Here is a 26,590-nt window from a genome sequence, read left to right as displayed (position 1 = left end):
ACAGGTTAGTGAATTTGTCCATATCAGAACAGAGCAGATGAATGTAAAGTACCGAAAAGGGAGACAAGCCTTGATGAAAAGTTCCCTGAGACTCTTGGTGGGATGGCTAAGGCTTAACCTTGCAGGAATGGGAAGATGATAAAGGGTTCTGAGCTAGTTTGGTCACTTTTACATTTTGGTACTTTAAACATTTGGCCACATCAGTATTAGAGGTTGTTTTTGTTTTTGGAGAATATAGTGGAGGTTAAAAGTAAGGCCAATTGTCATGATAGAAAACACCTCTTAGAACAAGATTTGATGTACCTGGCTTATGCCTTTTGATGGTATAGTTAACTAGAAGGGGGTAGAGAGGTCCTGAAAGTTAGTCCCTAAATTTAATTACTTCGTACAAGTTCTTACCTAGAAGACTTAGTCGTAGTTTACTTTGGGTTAGTGTTTCTTACTCTGTTCTTATTTTCTCACAGCCCAACTGATGCTCATCTTCCCCTCTCACATTGCTCTTAACCATTCCTCCTTTATTGTCTTCCATATCAATCTATATACAGGCCTTTGGGGTTCAGTCATGGTTGGGTTTTGTATGGTTAGTAAGGCACGTTGTAAACTAGCCTAGGCTTATGGGTCCAGAATTTGAAAGAATTTGTGTGCTTACATTATTTGTAAACATTAATGAAAATATAAACTGGGATTTAGACTTTCTTGTAAACTTTTTGTGTGCCTGATCATTGTAATTATATGACTATATTTCACTTCTAAGCATATGAAAATAGGTACAGATTGGGATTTTGTGTGTGTGTGTGTGTGTGTGTGTGAAGTAGATGGGGGCTTGGACACTTAATTATTGTGGATATTTAACACCACTATGTCTTATAATCAGGTTGGGGGCATGTCATTTTAATCCTCACAAACTGAAAATAAATCTTGAGCATAGAATTTTTGAGTGGGTTTCAATCTTGAATTGATTAAGTGACATTCTGGCAGGTATGGAGTTACTCTAGATGCGTTCTTAAGGTTTCCAACCAGAAAACAGACGGGAAGATGATTTGGTTATTGTCCTCTTGGCTAATACCAGGGACATTTTGGATGCTGATGGTTTTCTCTATATTGAACTCAGTTTATTCTAGTAGATAGAAAGTTTTATCTGAATACCAAGAAGACTCTTCAAGTGCAAATATCTGATAAAATGTTTAAAAATAGATAAATATGTAATATAATTTATCTGAAAAACTCCGTTTTTGTTTATACATGAGATAGCTGTCTCAGATTCAAGACAGTTAAATTAAACCTACTCCTTTCTATAAGTAATTAAAAGGATGCTATTATGGTTTATTCATTTAGCTTCTGTTATTCCTTGAAGAGTCATGTGGCAGTGTACAATATTATATAGCAGGGTGTTGGCTCCTTACATTATTGCCTCATTTCCTTTTTTTTTATTGTGGCAAAAAATACATAACAAATTTACCCTCTTAATTTATAAGTGTATAATACAGTATTGTTAACTCTGTGCACGTTGCTGTACAACAGATCTCTAAAACTTTTTCATCTTGAATGACTGAAACTCTATACCCATTGAGAAACATACCCCATTTCCCTGTCTCTCCAGCCCTGGCAATCATTCTACTTTCTGTTTCTATGAATTTGATTATTTTAGAGACCTCTTATAAGTGGAATCAGGCAGTATTTGCCTTTTTGTAATTGGCTTATTTCACTTAACATAATGTCCTCAAGGTTCATCCATGTTGTAGTATTTGTCAGGATTCCCTTTTTTTTTTTATGTTGTAACTATTGGCATTTTTAAAAAGTTTTTATATAAATTCTAGTTAGTTAACATAACGGTGTAATATTAGTTTCAGGTGTATAATACAGTGATTCAGCACTTCCATATATCACCCCATGCTCATCACAAATGTACTCTTTAATTCCCATCACCTATTTTGCCCATCCCCCCACTGACCTCCCTCTGGAGGATTACCTTCTTTTTAAGACCATATAATATTCTATATTATATATATAATGAATTATGTATATGTGTGTGTATACATACATATTTATATATACATACATATATATATATATATGTGTATATATATATATATATGTATGTATATATAACATTTTATCCATTCATCCAATAGTGAGTATTCAGGTTGCTTCCACATCTTGGCCATTGTGAATAATGCTGTAATGAACGTGGGTTTGCAATAACTCTTTGAGATCCTGTTTTTAATTCTTTTAAATACATACCCGGAAATGAACTTGCTGGGTCATATGGTAGTTCTGTTTTTAATTTTTGGGGGAACCTTCGTACTGTTTTCTATAGTGGCTACATCATTTTACATGCTCTCCAACAGGGTGCAAAAGTTTTTAATCTCTCCACATCCTTGCCAATACTTATTATTTGTGTCGTTGTTGTTTTGTTATTAGCCATCCTGATGATTTTGATAATGCCATTGTATTTTTGCTTCGCATGTCCCCGATGATCAGTTTTTTATGTGATTGTTGCCCATTTGCCTATCTTCTTTGGAGAAATGTCTATTCTGATCCTTTGCCCTTTTGTAGTTTGTTATTTTGTTGTTAAGTTGCAGGAGTTGTTTATTCTGGATATTAACGCCGTATCTGATACATGGTTTGCAGTGTTTTCTCCCATTCTGTAGGTTGCCTTTTCACTTTTGTTGTTTCTTCCCACAGTGCAGACATGTTTAAGTTTCATGTAGTTTCATTTGTCTATTTTTGCCTTTGTTGTCTGTGCCTGTGGTGTCATTTCCAAGAAATCATTTACATTCCGGTGTCTTGAAGGTGTTCCCTTATGTTTTCTTCTAGGAGTTTTATAGTTTCACTTAGGTCACTAGTCCATTTTGAGTTATTTTTGTATTTGGTGTAAGATGAAAATTCATCTTGATTCTTTCGCATGTGGATATCTAGTTTTTCCAGCAGCATTTGTTGAGAAGAGTCTCTGTTACCCATTGTGTAGCCTTGGTGCCCTTGTCAAACATATTTGACCACAAATGCGAGAGCTTATTTCTGGGCTGTTCTCTTCTCTTAGTCAATGTCTGTCTTTATGCCAGTATTGCACTGTTTTGATTGCTGTATGTTTTGAAATCAGGAGTTGTGAGACCTCCAGCTTTATTTTTCCTCATGTTGTTTTGACTTTTTGGTGTCCCTTGAGATTTCATATGAATTTTAGGATTTCTTTTCTATTTCTGCAAAAAATGCCATTGCGATTTTGATAGGGATTGCATTGAATTTGTAGATGACTTTGGGTACTGTGGACATTTTAACAGTATTAAATCTAATCCAAGAACATGAATGGATGTCTTCACATTAATTTGTGTCGTCTTTAATTTCTTTCGGCAATGTTTCGTAGCTTTCATTTTGTAAGTCTTCTTTCTTGGTTAAGCTTATTCCTAAATATTTTATTCTTTTTGATGCTATTATAAATGGGATTATTTTCTTAAATTTCCTTTTTGGAGAGTTCCTTATTAGTGCATAAAAACACAATTGATTTTTCAGTGTTGATTTTGTATCCTGCAACTTTGTTGAATTCATTCACTAATTCTTTTTTTTTGTGGAATCTTTAGGCTTTTTTACATACAAGATCATGTCATCTGTGAACAGAGATAATTTTGCGTTTTCTTTTCCAATTTGTATGCTTTTTATTCGTTTATTTTTTGCTTAGTTGCTCTGGCTATGACTTCCAGTACTTCATTGAATAGAAGTGGCAATGGTGGGCATCCCTGCTTTCTTTGTTCCTGATCGTAGAGGAAAAGCTTTCAGTTTTTCACTATTGAGTATGAAGTTAGTTGTGGCCTTTTCATATATGACATTTATTATGTTGAGATAGTTTTCTCCTATTCTTCGTCTGTTGAATGTTTTTATTGTGAAAGAGTGTTGAATTTTGTCAAATATTTTTTCTTCATCAGTTGAGATGATGTGATTTTTGTCCTTTGTCCTGTTAATGTGGTATATTACATTGATTTTGAACCATCCTTGCATCCCAGGGGTAAATTCTACTTGGTCATGGGTTTAATTTTTTCTAATGTGCTGTTGAATTCAGTTTACAAGTAATTTGTTGAGGATATTTTCATTACTATTCATGAGGGATACTGGTCTATAGTTTTTTGGTAGTATCTTTGTCTGGCTTTGGTATCAGAGTAATGTTGGCCTCGTACAATGATTTTGGAAATGTTTCCTACTCTTCATTTTTTGGGAAGAGTTTGAGGAGGATTGGCATCAGTTCTTCTTTGTGTTTGATAGAATTTTCCAGTGAAGCCATCTGGCCCTGGGTTTTTCTTTGTTGGGAGGTTTTTGATTACTGATTCAATCTCCTTATTATATGTCTATTCACATTTTCTATTTCTACATGATTCAGTCTTGGTAGATTATATGTATCTGGGAATTTATCCATGTCTTCTAGTTTATTTAATTTTTAGGTGTACAGTAGTTCTTTGCAGTCTGTTATAATTCTTTTTTTCTTGATATCCCTTTTTTGAAAATTAATTTCTAAGTTAAATAATTTAATAGTAATTTATGAATTTTAGAAAGATATTGGTGGTGCCCCTGGGTGGCTCAATTGGTTGGGCATCTGACTCTTGATTTCGGCTCAGGTCATGATCTCAGGGTCATGAGATCGAGACCCATGTTGGGCTCTGCACTCAGCTTGAAGTCTGCTTGTACCTCCCTCTCTGCGCCTCCCCCTGCTCTCTTACTTTCTCTCTCTCTCAAATAAATAAATAAGATCTTTAAAAAAAAGGAAAAGAAAAATATTGGTAATCCTCTGCAATGCAAGAGTGTTTTTGTCACTTTTGTATATTCTATCAATTTATGTATATAATCTATATTTTACATAAAATACATAAAAGTATTTTTTTCAAAAATTTTATTTATTTATTTGTCAGAGAGAGAGTGAACACAAGCAGGTGGAGCGGCAGGTAGAGGGAGAAGCAGGCTCCCAGGTGAGTGAGGAGCCTGATGCGGGACTCCATCCCAGGACCCTGGGATCATGACCTGAGTTGAAGGCAGATGCTTAACTGATTGAGCCACCCAGGCATCTCTATATAAAAGTATTTTTATAGATACATAAATTTATTAATTGCAATTTTTATGGTACTACTTTATTACTTTTTCTGCCTATCAGGGACTTCGATTTTGTCTTTTGTCTAATAGAATGGATTATAACTTTTATGATTAAGAAACCACCAGTTTTAAAAAGAATTATATCAGTTTGTATGGAAAGGGATAGAAACAGCACAAAATGAAAACAGTTCTTTGGACCCCCAAATTTCTATGGGTAGGAAAAGGCTGAGAAATCAACTCAGCTGCAAACACAGCACCTTTTTTGTAAACAAGAAAGAATGAATTGGAGGACAAAGAGCCCAGAGTTTGTAATTGAGCCTCAGAGAACAACTCTTATGGGGCAGGACTAAGCCATGATCAGATAACTGGCAACATATACCTGGGTGGACTACGGAATCCCTGTGCCCTAATGATTACTCTGTAATCATTCTTTCTCTCCTTTCAAACAGTAGTGTGTATCGTCATTATCCTATGTCTGTTTAGTCATTATCTGTTGAGTACGTACTAGGGACAAATAACTTGTCTCCTTAGTTCACAGGCTTTAAGATTGAGAACAGTTCTCAAGATGCTATATCTATGGGACCACACTAGAGAAACCCCATCTACAGCTAGACGTGAATGTAGATGGTGAGATCTTAGACTTTGCATTTATCTCAAAATCTGGTGGGATGAGGCCTGGGTGGAGTGTGAATTGTTACATCCAGAGGGCAGACTACTGACTTCAACAATTCACATTTCTCCCACTTGCAAAATACACTGACTCCTCTCTCTAAGACGTCCGAAGCCTCATCCCATCGGAATTTGATTGTATATTCCAAAGATGGCAATAACAACATTTCCTATCCCATACGCTCTTCTTACCATGTGACCTTATAACTGTGCCTATCCCGTGGAGTCTATGTCCCCTCTCCTTGAAGCTGATTGGGCCTCTGTGGACTGTCTTAACCATTAGAATAGGGCTAAAGTGATGATCTGTGACTTTTGAGGTCTGTCATAAGATGCCCTGTGCTTCTCCTTTGCTCTGTTTGGTTGCTAATTCTTGAAACTTAGGTACCTTGGTGTAAGACTAAATCTGAGGAGAAGCCTTGATGAAGAGGAATTGGGCCCCTATTCCACAGCCCTGACTGAGCTCATATAATCAGTATGCGCTTACATGCTGGTGAATGAGCCATCTTTAAACAGACCCTCTGCCTCCTGTCCAGGGACCCTTCTAATGCTACATGGATCAGAGATGAGCTTGCAGATATACAAACAAAATAAGTGATTCTTGTTATTTTAAGCCATCAGGTTTTGGAGTACTTTGCTACACACACAGTGATAGATGCTCAGAAAATACCCTTCAAGTGATCTCATCTGTTTCTATGGCATTAACTACACTGATTCTCAGATCTGAGCTTTCAGGTCAAATTTTTCTTTGGACTTCCTGACCCATATATCTAAGTATTTAATTAGATGTAGCTTTTGTATCTCTAACTACTAATTAGATGTATCTCTCCTTAAGCTCCGTATGTCCAACATCAGTGTGTTGTCCTTCTCCACCATCCGTTCTTTCTCCATTATCTTGGTTAATTTACTATCCAGTCATTTATAGCAGAAACCTGGGAAATCATTCTCAATTCCTGCATCTAATTTTATATCTTAAATATCTTTTGAATTCTAACCATTCTAACATCCAGTGCCGTAAGGTTTTCACCATCTCTCATGTTCTATTTTAGTAATAGTAACTGATCTGGTCTCTATTCCTGCCCCCCCCCTTTTCACTCCCTTGAAATTCATACTTGCCATTGCTGGCAGAATAATATTTTTAAACACACATGTTGTAATATTTCTTACAATTTCTAAACGGTTTCAGTTCATTTACAGAAGAGAGCCCTACTTTCTTAGGAGGAGATAATGGTTTTTTAATGATTTGGCCCCTTGCCAGATCTCCATCCTTATCACTTATTCCTCTTTTTCACTTTTTAAAGCTGAATTACTGATTGTTCTCTAAATACACAAAGAAGGAACCAGGTCTTTCTGTTCCTTCAGGCTGTTCTACTCATTCAAGCTTTGGTATAATTCAGTTCCATGTGGCTATAGGACTGAGGTCCCCACTTTCTTGCTGCTTGTTGGCTGGTTGCTCTTAGCTCCTACAGGCTCTTCTCAGGTCCTCGCCACAGGGCCTTCTCAAAAAATTGCAGCTTTCTCTTTCAGAGCCGGTAGGACAATCTCACTGCATTGTGCCATGACAGTCTTCTATAATGTAATCTAATCAAGGAAATGACTCTCCTAGAGATTGGGATTATACAAGATTTATGCACCAGGAATCTTGGGGACCATTTTGGAATTCAGCCTACCATGGATAATTAATATCAATTTTTCTCTAGAAACTTTCAGGATTAAAAAAATTCCTCAATAATTGCAAAGCTTGGAATAAGGCATCTTCTGTGTATCTACTTTTATCCACTATTTGGTTACTCAGTGGGCACTTTCAGTCTTGCAATTCATGTTCCTTCGTCATGGGAAACTTTTGTGTTTATTTCAGTGATGATTTCTTCCCTTCTATTTTCTCCCTTCTCTCTTTCTGGGACTCCCAGTTGGACATTGGACCTCTTGAGCCAATCCTTCACCTTTATTACATTTTCTCTTATTTTCCATCTTTTGCTGTACATATATTCTGGCAGATTTGTTCAGTTTTAGTTTTTATTTCTTTATTAATGCAGTATCTTCCCATCACCTGGAGCTTATTAGTGGTGGTTTTCTGAATCTGTTTCCTGAATTGTCTGTGTTTTCTCCATGTTATCTGTTTTTCTATTTGTTCTGGTCTCTATCTTTTATGTTGGAGGCTTCCCTCAGATGCGTGTTACTCCTTGGATGTCTGTTTGTGATTTAGAATATGAACCTAAAAAGCTGATTGGAAACTCTGGGAATGTAGATGAGACTTGTTAATTCTGAGTTCTGTAGGGTGATTGAACCTGAGCTGCTTTTTGGTGAACCCTAATGTCAGTATCCTCAGGCTTTTTCTTGGGCTTACGATTCTCAGAAAAGGATCTTCCCGTCTTCTGCCCAGAGGACAGAAGTCTGGCCGCTTGTATTCTGAGAACTGAGTGGGTTGGATGTTGGGGGCGTCTTAGCATTTAGTTACTTAATCCCCCCACTTTTGGCATGGTATTCACACTCTGAGATTTTCTGAAGTCCCCCCAGATTTCTCCTGGTGTGAGGGAGGAACAGTTGCCTAAACTCATGGAGTTGGGACGGGAATCTCGGGATCTAACTCCTTCTCCAAAGCTTTTACCTATTCCTCCTTATTCCAGAGCCTTCCTGCCACTGCCCTCCAGTATTTCTCTCCTGGTTCCAGAAGTACCAGGCACTGACAAATCCTGAGCAATTTTAGGGATGCTGCAGTTAAAATTGTTTCTTAGCTTTCTTTCTCATGGCTTATGGTTTTGCTTTGTTAGATTCTCCTAAGTCAGTTTTATTCTGTTCTTCAGCTTCCAAAAAATGTTTGCCTTTTCTCTTTTCCTTTCTTCACATATGTATGTATATCTCCTTTAAAAAATCTTCCTGCTATAGTTTTCCTGGGATTTCTGGAAGGAGTAAATTTAGATGTATATATTCAAGCTGCTGTCCTAACTCAGACGTTCCTCATTGTTTTGTAATCTGTCGTTATATGTTAAATTCTTACACAAAAGGCACTGTTCCTCAGTTCTTCTATTTCATTTGCAATATCTCTTTATCAGTACCGCACTGTTTTACTTATTGTTTTTTTAAAAATTTCCTTATAATATGCTTATTCCTTGTGGTTGTAATTTCACGTTTAACTCTTTGTAAATGTGTTAGTTTTATAATGCTTAAAGGTACCTATAGGTACCTTGGGAGGATTAACCTCAGAAAATAATGAGGTCATTTCAGTTAATATTGGATTTATTTCACAGACTTGTTTTTTTTTTTATCATGACATTATTAATAAGAATTAGAGTTTATATCCAAATGTTGGAACCCTATTCTCACACAGTGAAGACATTTTGTTCTTTTTTTAAAATGAAGACTGAAGTTGCTGAAGACCCTCAGCAGGTTTCAACTGTTCATCTCCAACTAGGATTACCCCTGGTTTTCATTGTTAGTCAGCAAGCGACATACGAAGCTGACAGAAGGACTGCAGAATGGGCCGCTTGGCGTCTTCTGGGGAAGGCAGGAGTTCTACTCTTGTTAAGGTATCTTGAACATGAAATATTCACTGTATTTTGCAAAACACTAGAATTTTTCTCTTTTTTAAATATGGTACTATATTCACTTGTAAATAAACTTAGATCTCTAGTAGATTCTAATATAGTTAGAACCAGTTGCTAAGCAAAAGTCTGTACATTAATTATTAACTTGATTAAACTTGAGGCCTTTAAACTTTGCTAAATGAAGATGGAGACTGGAACATCTAGTCTGTATTTATGACAAAAGTTTCTCAGACTCGCTAAATTGTAATCTTTTTTTCATAAGTTGTTTTTAGTGTAAGAACGTACAGTTCTCTTTTCTGTTGATGTCGTGAGTGACTGTTCTTCAGATTAGCCATATCAAACATTTATTTCCATTTTGAAAAAGGGACTCCCTGGAAGCGGACATTCCTCAGCATGCTAATGTGGTCTTCAGAAGAGCAGAAGAGGTTAGTCATTTTATATACTGCTCTACAATGTCTGCTCATTTAGAGAAAGTTAATACGTGTGGTCCTAAAATAGTATATGCTTATTACAGGAAAGAAATTCTGCAAATTGCCACTATTCAAAGATTATTGCTGTTAGCCTGTTCACCTGTTATTTTTTTCTGAAACATTCCAAAGAATGTTAGATATCATGACATTTACCCATAAATATCTAGCATGAATCTCTAAAAATTACTGTTATTCTTCTAATATAATCTCAATCTTATTATCACACTTAACAAAATTAACAGTAATTTGTTATATCATAGCCTAATCTCATAGCCAGTTCGTATTCAAATTTTCTCATCCTGAAATTATTTTCTGAAGATGTTTTTTGTGAACCAAAATTTAGTTAAGGATTATGAATTGCATTTGGTGTGTTTCTTAAATGTCTCAATGTCTTAACACTCCCTCTCCTTTTCCCCCATGATAGCGGCTTTTAGATAAATGGGCTGGGTTTTCCATATTCTGGATTGGTCTGTTGCCATTTGCTATTGTCTGCCTTTCTCCTCTGTTCCCTTATGTTTTCTAAAAACTGGAAGTTAGATTGCCTAGCTCCATTAAACGTTTTGGGTGAGAATACTTAACAGTGCTGGCTTATTTGCATTTTATCTTATCTTAAGGTGGATGATGTCTGGTTTTCTCACTTAATGATGCCACATTTGATTACGGAATTAAGGTGGAGACAGCTAATTATCTCCATCATAAGATGCATTTCCCCTACCCAATTAGCAGATAGACTGTAGGTAGAAATGCAAATAAAACCACAAGAGATACCAATACTCACCCCCCAGAATGGCTAAAAATTTAAAAAGTAACAATACCAAGTGTTTTTAAAAAGGTAGAGTTATAAGAACTTTTGGTAGGACTGAAAATTAGTTCAATGAGAATTGGAAAAATATTTGACAGTGCTTCCTAAAGCTGAGGAGATCGATCTATCTATCATCTATCATGTGAACCAGCAATTTCATTCCTAAGTATTGCCCGACAGAAATGTGTATACACGTGCACCAAAAGAGAGCTATAGTAATGTTCATAGCAGTTAGTATTTATAATGGTCTGAGGCTGGAAATAACACATGTCTATGAGCAATAGAATGGTTAAACACATACATACAGTACATACTAGTATCTTCATATAATGAATACATCATTGAAAAAGAATAAACTGCTTTTAAATGTAACATGGATAAACCTCACAAATAGTGTTGAGCAAAAGAAATGGTCACAAAAAGAGTACAAACGGTATATAGTTCCATTGTATAAATTAAAAAACTGGCAAAATTTATAGATGGTGATGAAAGCCAGAATAGTGATTACCTTTGGGGGAGGGTAATGACCGGGAGAGGCAAGAAGATGGCCTCTCAGTGTGCCGGTAATGTTCGGTATCTTAACCTGTGTGATGGTTATGTAAGTGTATCAGCTCTGTAAAAATTCATCAAACTATACACTTACAGTTCGTGTTCTTTCCTGTGTGGATGTTGTATTTGAATAAAAAAGTTTACTACCACAATATCTATGAATACTTCAAACAAATTTGGTTTGACTTTAATCACTCTACCTTATAACTCCATTGCTGCCACAGAAGTAAAAAGTTGCTCACTTTGAATGTAATAATAAAAAGATGAGGATATGTGATATCAAAGAACAAACACACTTAGAGTTATTTTATACTTTATTCTGTGTAGTTATAGTCAGGAATAATTTACTGAAATAATCTAGTGGCCTAGAATTTCATGTTTTTAAGATGTGATAGTTGGGTATTAGTGAAAGAAATTATAATGGAATAATCTCAGTGGGCTAGATTTGGTATTCTTAAAATACCTGGGGGCAGATTGTAGTTTTATGTTTTTAGCTAAATTTTAGTGGAATTATTGTAGGATGAGATACTATTTTGAATATTTCTGTGGAATAGCAAAATAATTTTGATTGGCCCTATTTGCAATTAAGTTGCATATATATTCCTTTTATATTGAGGTGGGACACGCTGTTATGTGTGAAATGTTTCGGACTTCAGTATAATGCAGTTGTGACGAGAAGCAAGTGAGACTCTGTTCTTTTTTTGCCTTTGTTTTTCATGAGTACACACCATCTTTATATAAAGTATGCTTTGCATACTTTTCATAATGATTGTGGAATTTGCTTTTTCTGTTTTATTTAATTTTAAAACGGAAGTTCAAAGATTTAGTTTCATCTTAGTATCAAACAAGTAAAACATTTTTATTAAAATGAATGTATTTCTAGGGAGTGCCAGTGGAATTTTTGGTCTTACATGATGTTGATTTAATAATATCCCATGTGGAAAGTAATATGCACAATGAAGAAATACAAGAAGATGAAGATGAGGACATGGAAAGTCCAGATATGGGTAATATATTTTGTGATGCTCCTTCCCCGTCCACCCCCCCCCCCATTCCTGCTCGGCACCCATAAGGTCAGTGAAATTTCAATGAATTAACTTTCTCATAGAATGTTTTGACATTCAAGACTATGAAAAAACCTGGAGAAACCTATTTTGAATGACATTTTATCAAGTTGATTTGGTGGAAAAGGTAAGGATGCTGTATTTGTTGAGTGTGATACCTTTCACTGTTACACGCCAGGCTTCTAGCTTTCCACTTCTGTGCCTTTATCTTCCAAATCAGTTCTTTCAGCCCTTCTGGTCTACTCCATGTTTAAAAATGACCCAGGAGCCGCAACATGGTATTTTATTTTTATTTTTCCTATTAGGAAATGAAATTCTAATAAATATTGTTGGATTTGTAGTTGTAAATAAATCTGATTATTGACAATTTGGGAGTAAATTTCAATAACATTTTAAAACTTTTTATTGTACTTATTGCTTATGTTTTGGAAGTATGCTGTAGTTCCAAGGCTATTCCCCTACACGTTATTTACTTTGATCGTCATCCTCTGAGTTAGCTGATGTCACCTTCATTTGTAGATGAAGAATCCGTGTTTTAGCAGGGTTAAGTGATCTACCCAAGGTCTCACAATTGGCACGTGGTGGAACTTAAGCATTCTGACTTGAAATCTTATATGTCTGATCATTATTGTTACTGATAGTTCTTTCATAACATTAATCCTATCCTGTAATTGCTCACTTGCTTTTCTCTCTTCTCGACTAGTCTGTAATATCTCTAAAGTAGGGATTATGTCTTGTTCATTTTTGTATTGCATTTAGTATGTACTTGAGTGTTTTACATAGTACTATCATGAGCGCCAAGAAGGGAGTAATTTACATATTTTTTTTGAGGTCCATTCATCATTTTGATCAGAATCTATATTATAAATTTAATAAGGGCTCTGAGCTTTAACGGTTACCAGTGACCAGTTGTTTGGTTTGAGCTATGTTCTAGTTCTTTTCTAATATGCAGAGGTTGGAACTGCTCATGGTTTAAGCCATAGTTCTCCATAGCATTGTCATTACATCGACCTGTGTTCCGGTCTCTTTCTCCCAGCTCTATTTCTATCATGGTTCATAGATTCCACCCTCCAGTCAAGGGAATTGCCCCTGTGTCGGCTTAGTGAGATTCCTGTCCTCAATGGGAGTTGCTTGTTTCCAGAGTTTCTTGTTGCCACATCCCCTTAGTTTGCCCTGGGGTGCGGCCTTCTCTTTCTTCTCTGCCTCCCTTCTCTCCCTAGCCTAGTTCTAGGATTCCTTTTATACCTTTGCCTTTTGTTTCCTGTTTTGTTGTGGGGGTTTGTTTGTTTTTTTTGATCTTAACTTTCTATGTCTATAATCCATATTGGCCCATAATAGTGTATGTAGTCATGTCCATATACATAATTCCCCCCACCTTGTTTTGTTCCCATTTGTATAGGAAAAATATACAGGATAGGAAAGAGTTTGTTACCATGTGAGAGCACAACACAAAAGTATCCTTCAAAGGAAATGAGCACAGGATGAATCAGAGTAAAATGGACTGAATTCTACAAAAGGATGATACGGAAAAAATATTACACATGTATGGCTTAAAAGAACATATATATGTATTGATGAATAGGTGAAAGGTAGAGCTAAAGAGTGGGTCAATTTAGAAGTGAGGGTAGCTTATTGAGAGAGAGAATAGGAAAGAGGGAAAGGAAGTGTTGGAAGAAGAGGACAAGAATGGATTGGGAAATAAGAAAGGACTGGAAGGAAAATGAAAATATGTGAATAAGAAGGAAAAAATACAGTAAATAGGAAAATAGGCCTTTATTAATTTTGGTATTGGAGTTGTACCTTGTTAGTGTCGTGGAATGTGGTATTCTAAAGTTCCTTTAAGTTAGTATAGTATAACTGTTATGTTTCAGATTTGAACACTGAGGCCCAGAGTCACACAGCTGGAACATTTAGAGATGCACTGTAATTCAGATCTAGTATTTTATTTTATAGTATTAGAAATCATATGAGAATAATACTTTCATTTTTTAATTGTCTTCCTCCGTTCCTTTCTTTGTAATGTGTTGTTATAAAGAATTATGAACTTAGCATAAAGTAGGATAATAGAGTAAGTCTCCTGGTATCCATTACCTGGCTCCACCCAACCACCGTCAACCCATGGCTGTCCTGTTCCAGTCACTGCCCACCCCTTATTTTGTTGCAAATCCCAAATATATCATCCAAAAAGATTTTGCTGTGTATTTCAGAAATATGAGGTTTCTCCTTTTAAAATGAACATAATGAGCACTGGGTGTTGCATGCAACTGATAAATCACTGAATTCTACCTCTGAAACTAATAACAGAGTATATGTTAATTAAATTGAACTTAAATAAATTTAAAAAATAAATAAGCATAATTGGGGCATCTGCGTGACTTAGTCCGTTAAGTGTCCAATTCTTGATTTTGTCTCAGGTCATGATCTCAGGATCATGAGATCAAGCCCTATCTTGGGCTCCATGCTGAGCATGAAACTTCCTTGGGATTCTCTCTTTAACCCCGCCCCCCCAAACCCCCTGGCTTGTGCTCGCTTGCTTGCTCTTTCTCTCTAAAAAAAAAACCAAAAAACAAAAACAAAAACCAACCCCAAACCCCATTATTATTGCTATTATTACATCTAAAAAACTAACAGTAATCTTTAATATCATCAGATAGCCAGTCAGTGTTTGCATTTCCATTTGCATGCCCCCTCATGCTACAGTGCCTTTGCACATGCTTTTCCCGTTGCTCTGTATGCCTCCACTGCGTTCCTTCACTGCCTAAGTTTCATTTTCTTCTAATATTCAGCTAGTGTCAACTCTTCTAGGAAACTTCGTCTCTCTAGTCGAGTCAGATGTCTCTTCAGTGTTACCATATAATCTGTACAAACTTCCAACAGAATATTTACAAAAGCAAGATTTTTTTTTTTTTAACTCCATACATGGATGGATGGATGGATGGATGGATAAATGGATGGATCCAGTGGTTGGTTAGTTTGTCTAAGTTAACGATAGGTTTTTACATATTCAGAATCCACATAACTTGATGCACTTAGAATAAAATCTAAAATTCTTGGCTTATATGGCTCTTTATGTTCTAGCTACAGGCTAGTCTAGGGTTTTCTCATGCCATTTACTCCTTCATCCCATCTTGTTTTAGTCAAATTTGCCTTCCTTCAGTACGTAGTGCATGCTAAACTCTTTTATGTCTTCGAGTCTCCATATGTTTTTCTTTTTGCCTAAGACTTTTTTTTTTTTTTGATTCTCTAGCTGGAAGGCTTTGTTTCTTCCAATCTAGATCTCCCTGTTATAATCTCTCATGTACCATTTTCTTTCCTTAAACTGACATAATTTATAACTATGTGTTTATTCAGTGATGCGTTTATTGTCTGACTTTTCTGTAAATAGGAGCTCCCTGTGGTCAGGGACTACATCTGTTTTGTTTACTGTTTTCCTAGTGTCCATCACAGTGCTTGTCATACAGTGGAATTTGTATTTGTATAAGTTATGTATTTATATATACATTAATTTATTCTTGAATATTTTAGATATTCAAGATGATGAAGTGGCAGAAACTGTTTACAGAGATAGAAAGAGACGGTTACCTTTGGAACTCACGGTGGAACTAACAGAAGAGACATTTAATGAGACAGTAGTGGCTTCTGATAGCATAGTGCTTTTCTACGCTGGTTGTGAGTATGAGCCTTTAGAGGAGGGAGTATTACATATTAGAGGATGTAAAGTTGGTGGATTTTATTTTTGCATTCTGTATATTGCATGTTGTAGAATGACATAGCGTTCATGTGTCACAAGTAGACTCCACATATTGAAAGATTTACTAATTTAGAAAAAATATTAATTCATGATAATGTTTCAAATATATTAACAGTTCTTATGGATCTATAGGGCATATATTGCTTTTTGCTTCAAGTAATAGCCCTTCAACTATATTCCTTGCAGTTTGAGGGCAGAAAATTAGTTGCATTTAAAATCCTCTTGAATGCACAATATTGAGTACTGTATATTAGAATATTTCTTATGAAGGAATAACAATTTTGGGAGATCCTATAAATCTATATTATGTTTGTTAATGTCAGGGTATGGGTGCTTTGGAGATATGCATGTTGAAATAACTGTTAAATTTTTTATTTTAATGTAGGGCAAGCAGTATCCATGGCATTTCTGCAATCCTATATCGATTTGGCAATTAAATTGAAAGGTATGTAATGTGTTATGCATGCTTATTTTCTTGATTCTAAGCTATAGCTATTTGTAAAATCATATCATCCTAAAGATGAAGAAAAGCACATAAAATTTCACATTTTAAATTTGTGTCTCCATCATTACGTTATTGAACCATGAGTTTCAGAAATGCTCAGAAGCATTCATCTTGGTTCTTTTCATGGGACTGTCTTCAGTACAAAGTAGAGAGCATGTATATTAAGTACTTGTGGCCACAGTTAATCCAGTAATCTTTTTGGCTGAATTCATTCAACAAACATTTATTGAGTGCCTACTCTGAGCCAGTTACTATTAAATATTATTAAATAAATACTAAATACACTTAAACAAAAAATGTGACAGATAAGACCCAGTCTCACAGTCTAACCAAAGATCTAAGCTATTCACTTGGCTCCTTAGGGACTGGGATATTATCAGTAGCCAAGATCTTTTAACTCTTCTATGAAAACCTGATCCAGGGGTAGGTAAATAAGAATCCAAGGAATGGACTTGAACTCAAAATATCTATGTCATCATTCTAGCAAAGATGTAGGGATAGGCAGGGAGGCATGTTCGTAAGAGATAATGATGGAATAGGATAATGTTTTATGATTATTTGAATAAGACAGAATGTAGCATGCTTCATATCTGTAATACGATTTTCCACTACTGTTTTTCTTTTTCTTAGCTATTGTAGTTAAATAGGCTTATTCTTTTAGCTACTTTAGGAATGTGTCCACCATTTAGTTTTTTGGGGCACTAGGTTATAGGTTCTTTCAATTTTTAGTAAGTTCTTGGTGGGTAGGTGGCATACCTTATCCTTAGCTCACTGGACTTGGCATATTGCCTTACATTGTACAATATTTGGGGTTTAATGTTGAATAAATGAATAAGCTAATATAGTAGAGTTTAGTGGAAAATGTCTACTAGTGTACAACTTATTTATATACTAGGGACTTTTGTGAACTTAAGAAATCAATTCCAGAAAGTCAGTCCTAAATATAACATGTTCTGTAGTAATAAAACATCAGAGATTTAAAAAAATCATTTTTGAACCATTTTTCCTTAGTTAATTTTTCAACCACATTTGATCCAACCTTTGATTACTTCATTACCTGAGTGAAGAGGTGATTAAGTCTACAGATACTGTGATTCCTAATATATATATATTTTTAAAAACCAAATCCTGTTACTCTCTTTCAGATTTTCCTTTATAGTTGTAACCTATGGAAAGATTTAAGTTTCTTCTTTTATCTTTTATTTTTTAATTTTTTTTATTATATTATGTTAGTCACCATACAGTACATCCCTGGTTTCTGATGTAAAGTTTGATGATTCATTAGTTGCGTATAACACCCAGTGCACCATGCAATACGTGCCCTCCTTACTACCCATCACCAGCCTATCCCATCCCCCCCCCCGCTGAAGCCCTCAGTTTGTTTCTCAGAGTCCATAGTCTCTCATGCTTTATTCCCCCTTCTGATTACCCCCCCTTTCTTTATCCCTTTCTTCCCCTACCAATCTTCCTAGTTCTTATGTTCCATAGTTTCTTCTTTTAGGTCCTCCAGCCTCATTGGCAAAAAGTTAGAAGAAAGAAAAAGGAAGGGGGAAATATAAACCATAATGAAGGAATAATTTCATAATGTCCCTGAATAACAGAATTACTCCCCCACCCAGCCCATTTGTCAATACCAAATGAAAATGGAAATAGATTCCCTTACATTCTTCTCTACTAATGATCGAATAAAGGGACTCCCTGGCCCCTCAATGCAAGGACCGTGAGTTGTATGTGTTTGTAGAATAAAAAAACAGATAACCAACCCAAGACTTGATTTACTTTTTTTTATTTAGGATACTCTTTATGAGTAACAGTCATTTTAGTAAGTAGATAATCAGATAAAGGGACTGTTTTGGAAGTTCAGGGGGCTTAATGTAGAAACGTGTAATATAGGTAACTATTTTATGTCTACATTGAAGCCCCATACTATAACTTTGTAAATGAGGAGAATATTGTAATACTTTGGGCATTCAGTCCTATAACCTTTCGTTGTTGACTTTGTGGGAAAAAGCCACTTTTCGTCTAAGATGATGAAGACTATTTTATACTCAGTCACAAGGTGGCAGCAAATATCAAGTTTTTATACATACCTAGTATCTGTAGCTAAGAGAATTTTTTTTTAAATTATTTTTTTAATCTTTAAATTAGGAACACCATTGGAAATTCCTGCCTTGATAAAGTATAGGGGGTGTAATATTGCAGGCATCTTAGACTCTACTGGCAAAACAGCATGCAAAAGGGACCCAAAAATTGAGCAGCAAAGGAGGTGGGGAAATAAACTAATTGGCGAAGGGGTTACAAAAATCAAGGGACAAGAGTATCCAGTGGAAGCAGTTCATGCTGATGAGAGATTAAAATAAGAATGGGCTGTACAAATATTGTCAAGTCTACACAACTGAGTTTTCTACATTAATATTTATAAAATGTGCATTTCCTGTTGTTTAGGCACATCCACTATGCTGCTTACTAGAGTGAACTGTGCAGACTGGTCTGATTTATGTGCTAAGCAAAATGTTACTGAATTTCCTGTTGTAAAGATGTACAAGGAAGGCAAGAACCCGGTGTCTTACACTGGAATGTTAGGAACCGAAGATCTCCTGAAGTTTATTCAGCTGTAAGTATTCAGCTTCTCCCTAAGACCTTTAAATTTTGGGGTCTATAAACCTAATTCCTGTACTTCATTGACACACTTTGAATAGGTGAAGGGGTAAGGAATTGAGATCACAGCATAAGGTGAAGAGAGTTTATTACTTCACTTTGGGGGAGATAGAAATTGGGTTTAATGGGGATGATTTTTTTTTATTAGAATAGTATTTAGTTTCTTATTTGTCAGATATTTATCCTGTGGAATATAGTGTTTGCTAATGTCAGTATGTTTTATTTTTTTGCAAACTGAAAAGTATCTTTAAAAATTAATGTTGAATATGGTTATATATTCATTCAGCAACAGGATTTCATGCCCAGTGAACATAACATCTGTCCAAGAAGCAGAAGAATATTTAAGTGGGGAATTATATAAAGATCTGATCTCCTACTCTAGCGTGTCGGTGCTAGGACTATTTAGCCCAAACATGACAACAGGTAAGTATTTAGGTAATAGTTAAAAACTTGATTGCGAGTTTTTTAAAAAAATGAATTAATATCTTTTTCAAGTATAGAGAACTCAAATTATAGAATTTTGAAAATAGAGAAATTTGAAGGAAAAAAATCTGATTATTTAGTTAAATTTGATATAATTCCTTCCTTTTTTCTCTGTACCTGTGTATTACATATTTATATATATTTTTGTGTTATTGGGATAATATTGTGTATCTAGGTTAGTATCTTGCTGTTTTTATTTAATATTACATGGGTGCATTTTTTTCCATGTGATTAATATTCTTCAAAATTACCATGGCTGTATATTTAGATGCATATACCATAATTTATTTAACTGTTTGCCATAATTTATTTAATCTCTTGTTTCCCTTTTTTCTTTTTGCTCTAAAGAATATATGCGTCTTTGTGTGGAATTTAGACTATTTAATGGGTATAGATTCCCAATAGGAGGATAACTTTGTTTTCTATAAACTGTGTATTATATGTGTTATTCATTTTAAAAATGGGGTTTTAGTGTTTGTCTAATGAATTACTATGAGATTTTTATGTATTAAGAATATTAAGTTCTTGTCAGTTTGTTTCAATTATTTTCCCCCAGTTTGGTTTTTAGCTTTAATAATTTTATATTTAGCAGTTTAAAATTTGTTTTCGTATTTATTGATTTTGAGATTTCTTCCATTGATTTCAGTTATAGAAAATCTCTATCATCCTTATCAACTATGGACTATGAGAAACAAACTGAGGACTTCAGAGGGGAGGGGGGTGGGGGAATGGGATAGGCTGGTGATGGGTAGTAACGAGGGCACGTATTGCATGGTGCACTGGGTGTTATACACAACTAATGAATCATCGAGCCTTACGTCGGAAACCGGGGATGTACTGTATGGTGACTAACATAATATAATAAAAAATCATTAAAATAAAAAAAATTAAAAAAAAGAAAATCTCTATCATCCTTATCAGTTAATATTCACCTATATTTTCTTCTTGTTTTAATTTATAATATTTTCTTACACTAATTTATATTGTCTTCTTGCTTTGAATATTTTTTCTCTTTTAAAATTATGATAAAAGTAGCAAAATTTACCATCTTAGCCATTTCAGCATATAGTTCACCAGTGTCAATTATATTTACATTGTTGTGCTTCTAATCTCCAGAACTTTTTCATTTTTCATTTTGCAAAACCAGAACACTGTACCTATTACACAGCTCTTTATTTCCCTGTTTCCCTAGCCCCTGGAAGCCTTAATTCTACTTTGTATCTTTATAAGTTTGACCACTCTAAGAACCTCCTATAAGTGGAATCATATAGTATTTGTCGTTTATTGACTGGCTTATCCATGTTGTATCCTGTGCCAGAATTTCCTTCCTTTTAGGGGCCTCTAGGTGGCACAGTTGATTAAGCATCTGACTCGACTTAGGTCATGTCCTTTTGTTCTCTTTTTTTTTTTGTTCCATCATCACCATATTAAATTCATGTCTGTATGTGTGTGTGTGTGTGTGTGTGTATACAATCTTTTTAAATATTTTTTATTTTATTCACTTTTATCTCCCTGTCAATACCTAATCTATTTTTTTTTTTTTTTAAGATTTATTTACTTGAGAGAGAGCGAGCGAGCATGTGCGTGCAAGCAAGGAGGGGGCAGAGGCAGAGAAACAAGTAGACTCTTCACTGAGTGCAGAGCGTGATGTGGGGTTTGATCTCAGGACCCTGAGATCATGACCTGAGCTGAAATCAAAAGTCAGATGCTTAACCAACTGAGCCATCCAGGTGCCCCTCTAATCTATTAGTTTTATAATACATGTTGAATATATAATTGGGTCAACTCTCTTGTCTTTTATACATTTTTAAAAAATCTTTTTGCCTGTTGGCTCTTCCAGGTGAACTTAAATTATTTTATACATATTGTCTAAACTGATTTGTATTTGTTGCTTGTTTTATGCTTCACTAGTATTTCTTTAGTTAGTTTAGTCTACATGGAGAATGCTTCTTTTGGTTTTATTTTCCCCAGAGCCAGAGAAGATGTTCTTTAAAAAAACAAAAATACTGGAATCCATAAAATTAAAGACCATTTTAATGATTTTGACTTCTTCTATAGAAGATGAGGATGCTTTTAATTTCTTCTGTCATCTTTTTTTCTATATGGGCCTCTATGGTCTCATATTATAGACTCAAATTATCGTTATTTCCAAACTTTAATATTTTTGCATTATGTATTTCTCTTTCAAAAATTCTTTGCATTTATTTTTCGAACATTTTGAAAATTTTCATACAGCAAAGTTGAAAGATTTTATAATGAACATCCATATGCCTACCATCTAGATTCTATTAGCATTTAGCTTGTACTTGATTTAACACATACCTGTGCGTCTGTCCATCCTTCCACCCGTCAATTAATTCATCTTATTTTTGGTGCATTTCATATTAATGTTTTTTCATTCAGCTTTGATACAGTGCTTCTAGTAATTAATTCTACTTTATTAGTTTTATGTAGCATCATAGATTATAGTGTTCTTTTAATATCACAGCTTCTCTGTTTTTAGACTCTATTTTTTTCTAGCTTCATAGGAATGCTTTCAGTAAGTTGTAAAGGAAGGGTACACAGGGCTTTGTTTTTGTTTTTTTCTAACCAGTACTATTGCTTAGAGTGTTAGTCTCTTGCTTTGCATATGAATGGCTTCTTGAATTGACTAACAAAACCTTTAGTGTTTTTTCCATCACGTTAGCTGTCTGCATTTATCTAGCAAACCTGCCCCCTTATTTTTCTTTCATTTAAGGATATTTTTCTGCGAAGAGTATCCGTATATGTAGCATCATATTTGTAGATAGCAGATACTGTTAACTAGTTATTAAATTTTGCTTTATACAAATTTCTGTCTAGTTGTTCCCCTCTATGTTGTCTTCAAAATCTTTTAAAATAAAAGCCAAAATAACTTACTAGAAAGAAATAATAAGAATGTGAATGTGTGTTCTGTGGCTTCCCATCTTAGAAGGCAAAATCCTAGAGGAGCTTTTTCATTTATATTCTCTTTATGAAAAATTGCGAAGTGAATGAGTCTGTTTTACTCCTTTGTCTTTGCCTTTCTAATGTTGACTTTGTCTTCAATCTTCCTCGGGGGCTTGGTGCCCTGAGGTTGTCTATTATTTACTCTGGGCTTCCTTCCAAAAAGAATTAAGGTCTTCAGATAATAAAAAGCACAAATACGATAAAACCATTAAAACAAGAATTAGAGTTAAGCTATAACAGAGCAGGGGATAATTGTGTAGAATATCTAGAGAACACTGTAGTTGGTCATAAAACTTAACCCCAAGCAACCTAGCAGCAATCAGAAACAGAAAGATGAATTTTTTGCCATCTTATCATTATATAATAAATGGCAATATAAAAGTTAGGGTGCCCATCATCCACAGAGAAGACTTTTCCCTGGTTGTAAATGCTGAAAGGGATTCTTCCTATTTTTTTTTTTTTTATATGAGAATAGGAACAGTATACTTTATGGTAGTTCTATACAAATGATAAGATTTACACATAATTATCTCAACGAAAGTCAAAAGTATAGGGGCACCTGGATGGCTCAGTTGGTTAAAAGTCTGACTGTTGATTTTGGCTAAGGTCGTGATCTCAGGGTTGTAAGATCAGCCCCAAATGGGGCTCTGTGCTCAGCAGGGAGTCTGCTTGAGATTCTTTCTCTCTCACTTCCTCCCCTTCTGCCTCTCCCCCCACTCAACGTGCTCTCTCGCTGTCTCTCTCTCTCCCTCCCAAATGAACAAGTCTTTAAAAAATAAGTCAAAAGCTGGGGCTCCTGGGTGGCACAGCGGTTAAGCGTCTGCCTTCGGCTTAGGGCATGATCCCAGTGTTATGGGATCGAGCCCCACATCAGGCTCCTCCGCTGGAAGCCTGCTTCTTCCTCTCCCACTCGCCCTGCTTGTGTTCCCTATCTGGCTGGCTGTCTCTCTGTCAAATAAATAAAATCTTTTAAAAAAATAATAAATAAATAAAAATTAAAAAAAAATAAAAAATAAATAAAAAATAAGTCAAAAGCATAATGTTAAATGACATAGAGATTGTTCTAGTGTGCCAGAACGATATAATCTGGATAGGATGCTTGTTATTTCACTAGATTGTTCTCAGACTTTTCAGTTAGATAGTAGATTCTCTTCTTTTTTGTTGTTTTTGTTTTTTGCAGATATTCATGTGGTAGTTACTTTCAACATCTATTGAATGAGAAAATGTGTAACAATAAAAGGCTATTATGAATTCACTAACATTTTTATGTACATATATTATTCATAAGAGCTAACTACTAACATTTACTGAGCACTTATTTTATATCAGGTATTGATTTATTGTTCATGTAGATTCTAATGATTTAAAGATTAAATCCACATTAGTGGATTCCATGAGGCCTGAAATGTCTCCTTTGTCCAATCTTGTATCTGCACGGTCTCTTTACTTGAAAGATACTTATTAATTACAGAGGGAAAAAAAGTATCTTGTGGGGATAGAATTTAAAGCTCTGTAAATGTCCTGTTTCTCATTATGCTGTTGTACCCCAGTTTTAGAATCCATTGCTTGAAAGAGCTATAACTATGGTGGTTGCCAAGTGGAAAATTTCTAACTGCCTATTTCTTCTGTATATGTTACTAACATAGTTCACATACTACCATAAGAGCATTTCCTTCTCATTTATTTTTCAGTATAGACACCTGAGTCCTTATTTTATTCAATGGGTTATAATTAGTTGCTGTCATGCCTCTTCAGTCTGACTCCTGTGTCCTTTTGATGTCTCCATCATTCTTTGGGTATGTCCTTTTGGCACAAAATATTCCCAGTCCCATTCCTGGAATTAGCCGTTTCTCAACCAAGAGTCTAGGTTCCTTTTAGTGGGACATTGAATTTAGAAACCAAAGTCTAGGGATTAGGAGTGCTTTTGTTATTGGAGTGTTGTTCTTGCTTCTCAGCTTTTGTTGGTAGAGCTAAAAAATAGATGTATGTGCGGTATGTCCATATATGCATGTGTATAAATATAATGATTCAGTAACATGATAGTGGGGAAAAAAGCAGTATTGCTAAATTAATGTATTTATTTTATCCAATTAAAACATGTTTCTATTTACACAACTAAATATTGGAGGTCACCATTAATATTACATCCCAAATATACTTATTGTGATTTAAGAACCTTTTTCTTTAGAATAATTATTTTCTTATACTTTGGGTTGCAATATATTCCGACATACATGTAGTTTTAACCAACGAGGAGAGTATGTCTGGTTTTAAATGTTCAGAGGAAAATCAATAGTCTGGTTTAGTGGAAATGGATATGTACCTGAGGTCTACAGTTTTATTGATTGATGTCTACAGTTTTAAATGCTTCCATTGCAGAAGTAACAAGATACATGAACAAGTGGATTTATGAAGAGCCTTTTAAGAAATATATTCCTGGGGTGCCTGGATGGCTCAGTTGGTTAAGTGTCTGCCTTTGACTGGGTGTTATACGCAACTAATGAATCATCGAACTTTACATCGGAAACCGGGGATGTACTGTATGGTGACTAACATAATATAATAAAAAAACATTAAAAAAAAAGTGTCTGCCTTTGGTTCAGGTCATGATCTTAAGGTCCTGGGATCAAGCCCCACATTGGGCTCCCTCTCAGCAGGGAGCCTGCTTCTCCCTTTCCCTCTGCCCCTCTCCCCCACTTGTGCATCTCTCTCTCTAATAAATAAAATATTTTTAAAAAAAGAAACATATTCATGAGTAGAGAGGCTTCTGTATGAGGAAATTGTATGGAAATAGTGTAATTTTCCACTGTTATTTTATCAAAAAAGAAAAGCTGAAACAGATTCCAGTATGTCATTGCCTTAGACAATGATCATCAATTACTGACCAGACTTTAGTTCTGTTTTCTCTTAGAAATGAAAGTATAGGCACTCAGTCCTTTCTAATTGTTTTGTTTTTTTTCTCTTTTTTTTTCTTTTTTTTGGGGGGGGTTGGGCAGAGGGAGAGAGAGAATCCTAAGCTCCCTCCACGCCCAGCACTGAGCCTGATGCAGGGCTCGATCTCACAACTCCAAAATCGTAACCTGAGCTGAAATCAAGAGTTGGATGTTTAACCGACTGAGCCACCAAGCATCCCTTTAATTGTTTACTTTTCTTATGAATCTTTTCTGCTTTGGTGTAACACAGACTGAAGAAAATATTTTCAAGGGGTAATAGTTTCTCATTAAATTCATGGTTATAAATGAGCTCTCAGTGCTGCCTACTGGCTGACTGTGCCATTTTAGTAAATTGGCTTCCTGCAGTGTTTCTTAGTCTTGTGGAAAGTATGCATCCTTTTTAAAGAACATAACCTTGTGGTTGCCAGGTGGTAACAGTGCAGATACTCACACCATGAATACAGTACTGATTGCTTAGGTACAGATCTTTTGGGTTCAGCACGTCCAGACTACTAGGTGCTTTATGATTCAGTTCTTCCATCATCAGTTTTCTGTTGAGCTGCCGTGAACCTTCCATGGAGTGAGCTGAGTTATCATTTGGCAAGAATACATCATTTACATAAGTTTACCTCTGTTCTTTCCTCATTAGTCTATGACTATTTAATTCAGACTTGCTTCTTGGTTATAAAATAGTCATTAACATGATCCAGAATATACTATTATTTATAAAAGTGTATTCAGAAAGCTACAGAAATAATTTTTTAATATCTGTATCCTAACAAATGAGGAAAGACTGATACACAAATTAATCAAAGTTCAAAGGTAACAAAAACACATTACAGAAAATACAGGAAATATGAAAAGACACAAATACCTCATAATTGCAGAATCCTAACACAGATACTGTTAAAGGACTAGAATTTCTAGCCTTCCATTTTTTTTCTGTGCATATCGGCATTTCTAGATTTTGTGATGATAATGTGTGCCTCATTTCACATACAGCTTCTCTTTCCAGGCTATGTATAGGATAGCTGTCTCCACTTACTTTACCTTAGAAGTAAATTAAAAAGCAACAAATATTTATTCAGTAACTCTGTATGATTAGCATGCTATAAATCTGATAAATC

The 26,590-nt window shown here is 35.1% G+C and overlaps 1 protein-coding gene across 10 annotated transcripts in view; it reads left to right on the top strand.

The window, feature by feature from the left end:
- The window catches only part of TXNDC16 (thioredoxin domain containing 16), a 106,734-nt gene that overhangs the window by 54,381 nt on the left and 25,763 nt on the right, over positions 1 to 26,590 (top strand). For all 10 annotated transcript variants that reach the window (XR_007190232.2, XM_048220037.2, XM_057318518.1 and 7 more), the window contains 7 exons: positions 9,097 to 9,263; positions 9,646 to 9,706; positions 11,986 to 12,109; positions 15,692 to 15,835; positions 16,303 to 16,362; positions 18,868 to 19,036; positions 19,367 to 19,503. Coding sequence is in view for 9 of the 10 variants with exons in the window: in XM_048220037.2 (XP_048075994.1) it covers positions 9,097 to 9,263; positions 9,646 to 9,706; positions 11,986 to 12,109; positions 15,692 to 15,835; positions 16,303 to 16,362; positions 18,868 to 19,036; positions 19,367 to 19,503 (862 nt within the window). In the remaining variant the exon portion in view is untranslated. The remainder of the gene's footprint in view (positions 1 to 9,096; positions 9,264 to 9,645; positions 9,707 to 11,985; positions 12,110 to 15,691; positions 15,836 to 16,302; positions 16,363 to 18,867; positions 19,037 to 19,366; positions 19,504 to 26,590) is intronic.

Source organism: Ursus arctos, unplaced genomic scaffold (assembly GCF_023065955.2).
Source record: "Ursus arctos isolate Adak ecotype North America unplaced genomic scaffold, UrsArc2.0 scaffold_25, whole genome shotgun sequence".
NCBI lineage: Eukaryota > Metazoa > Chordata > Mammalia > Carnivora > Ursidae > Ursus > Ursus arctos.
Note: the sequence above shows the minus strand (reverse complement) of the source record. Positions and strands in the feature narration are given on the sequence as shown.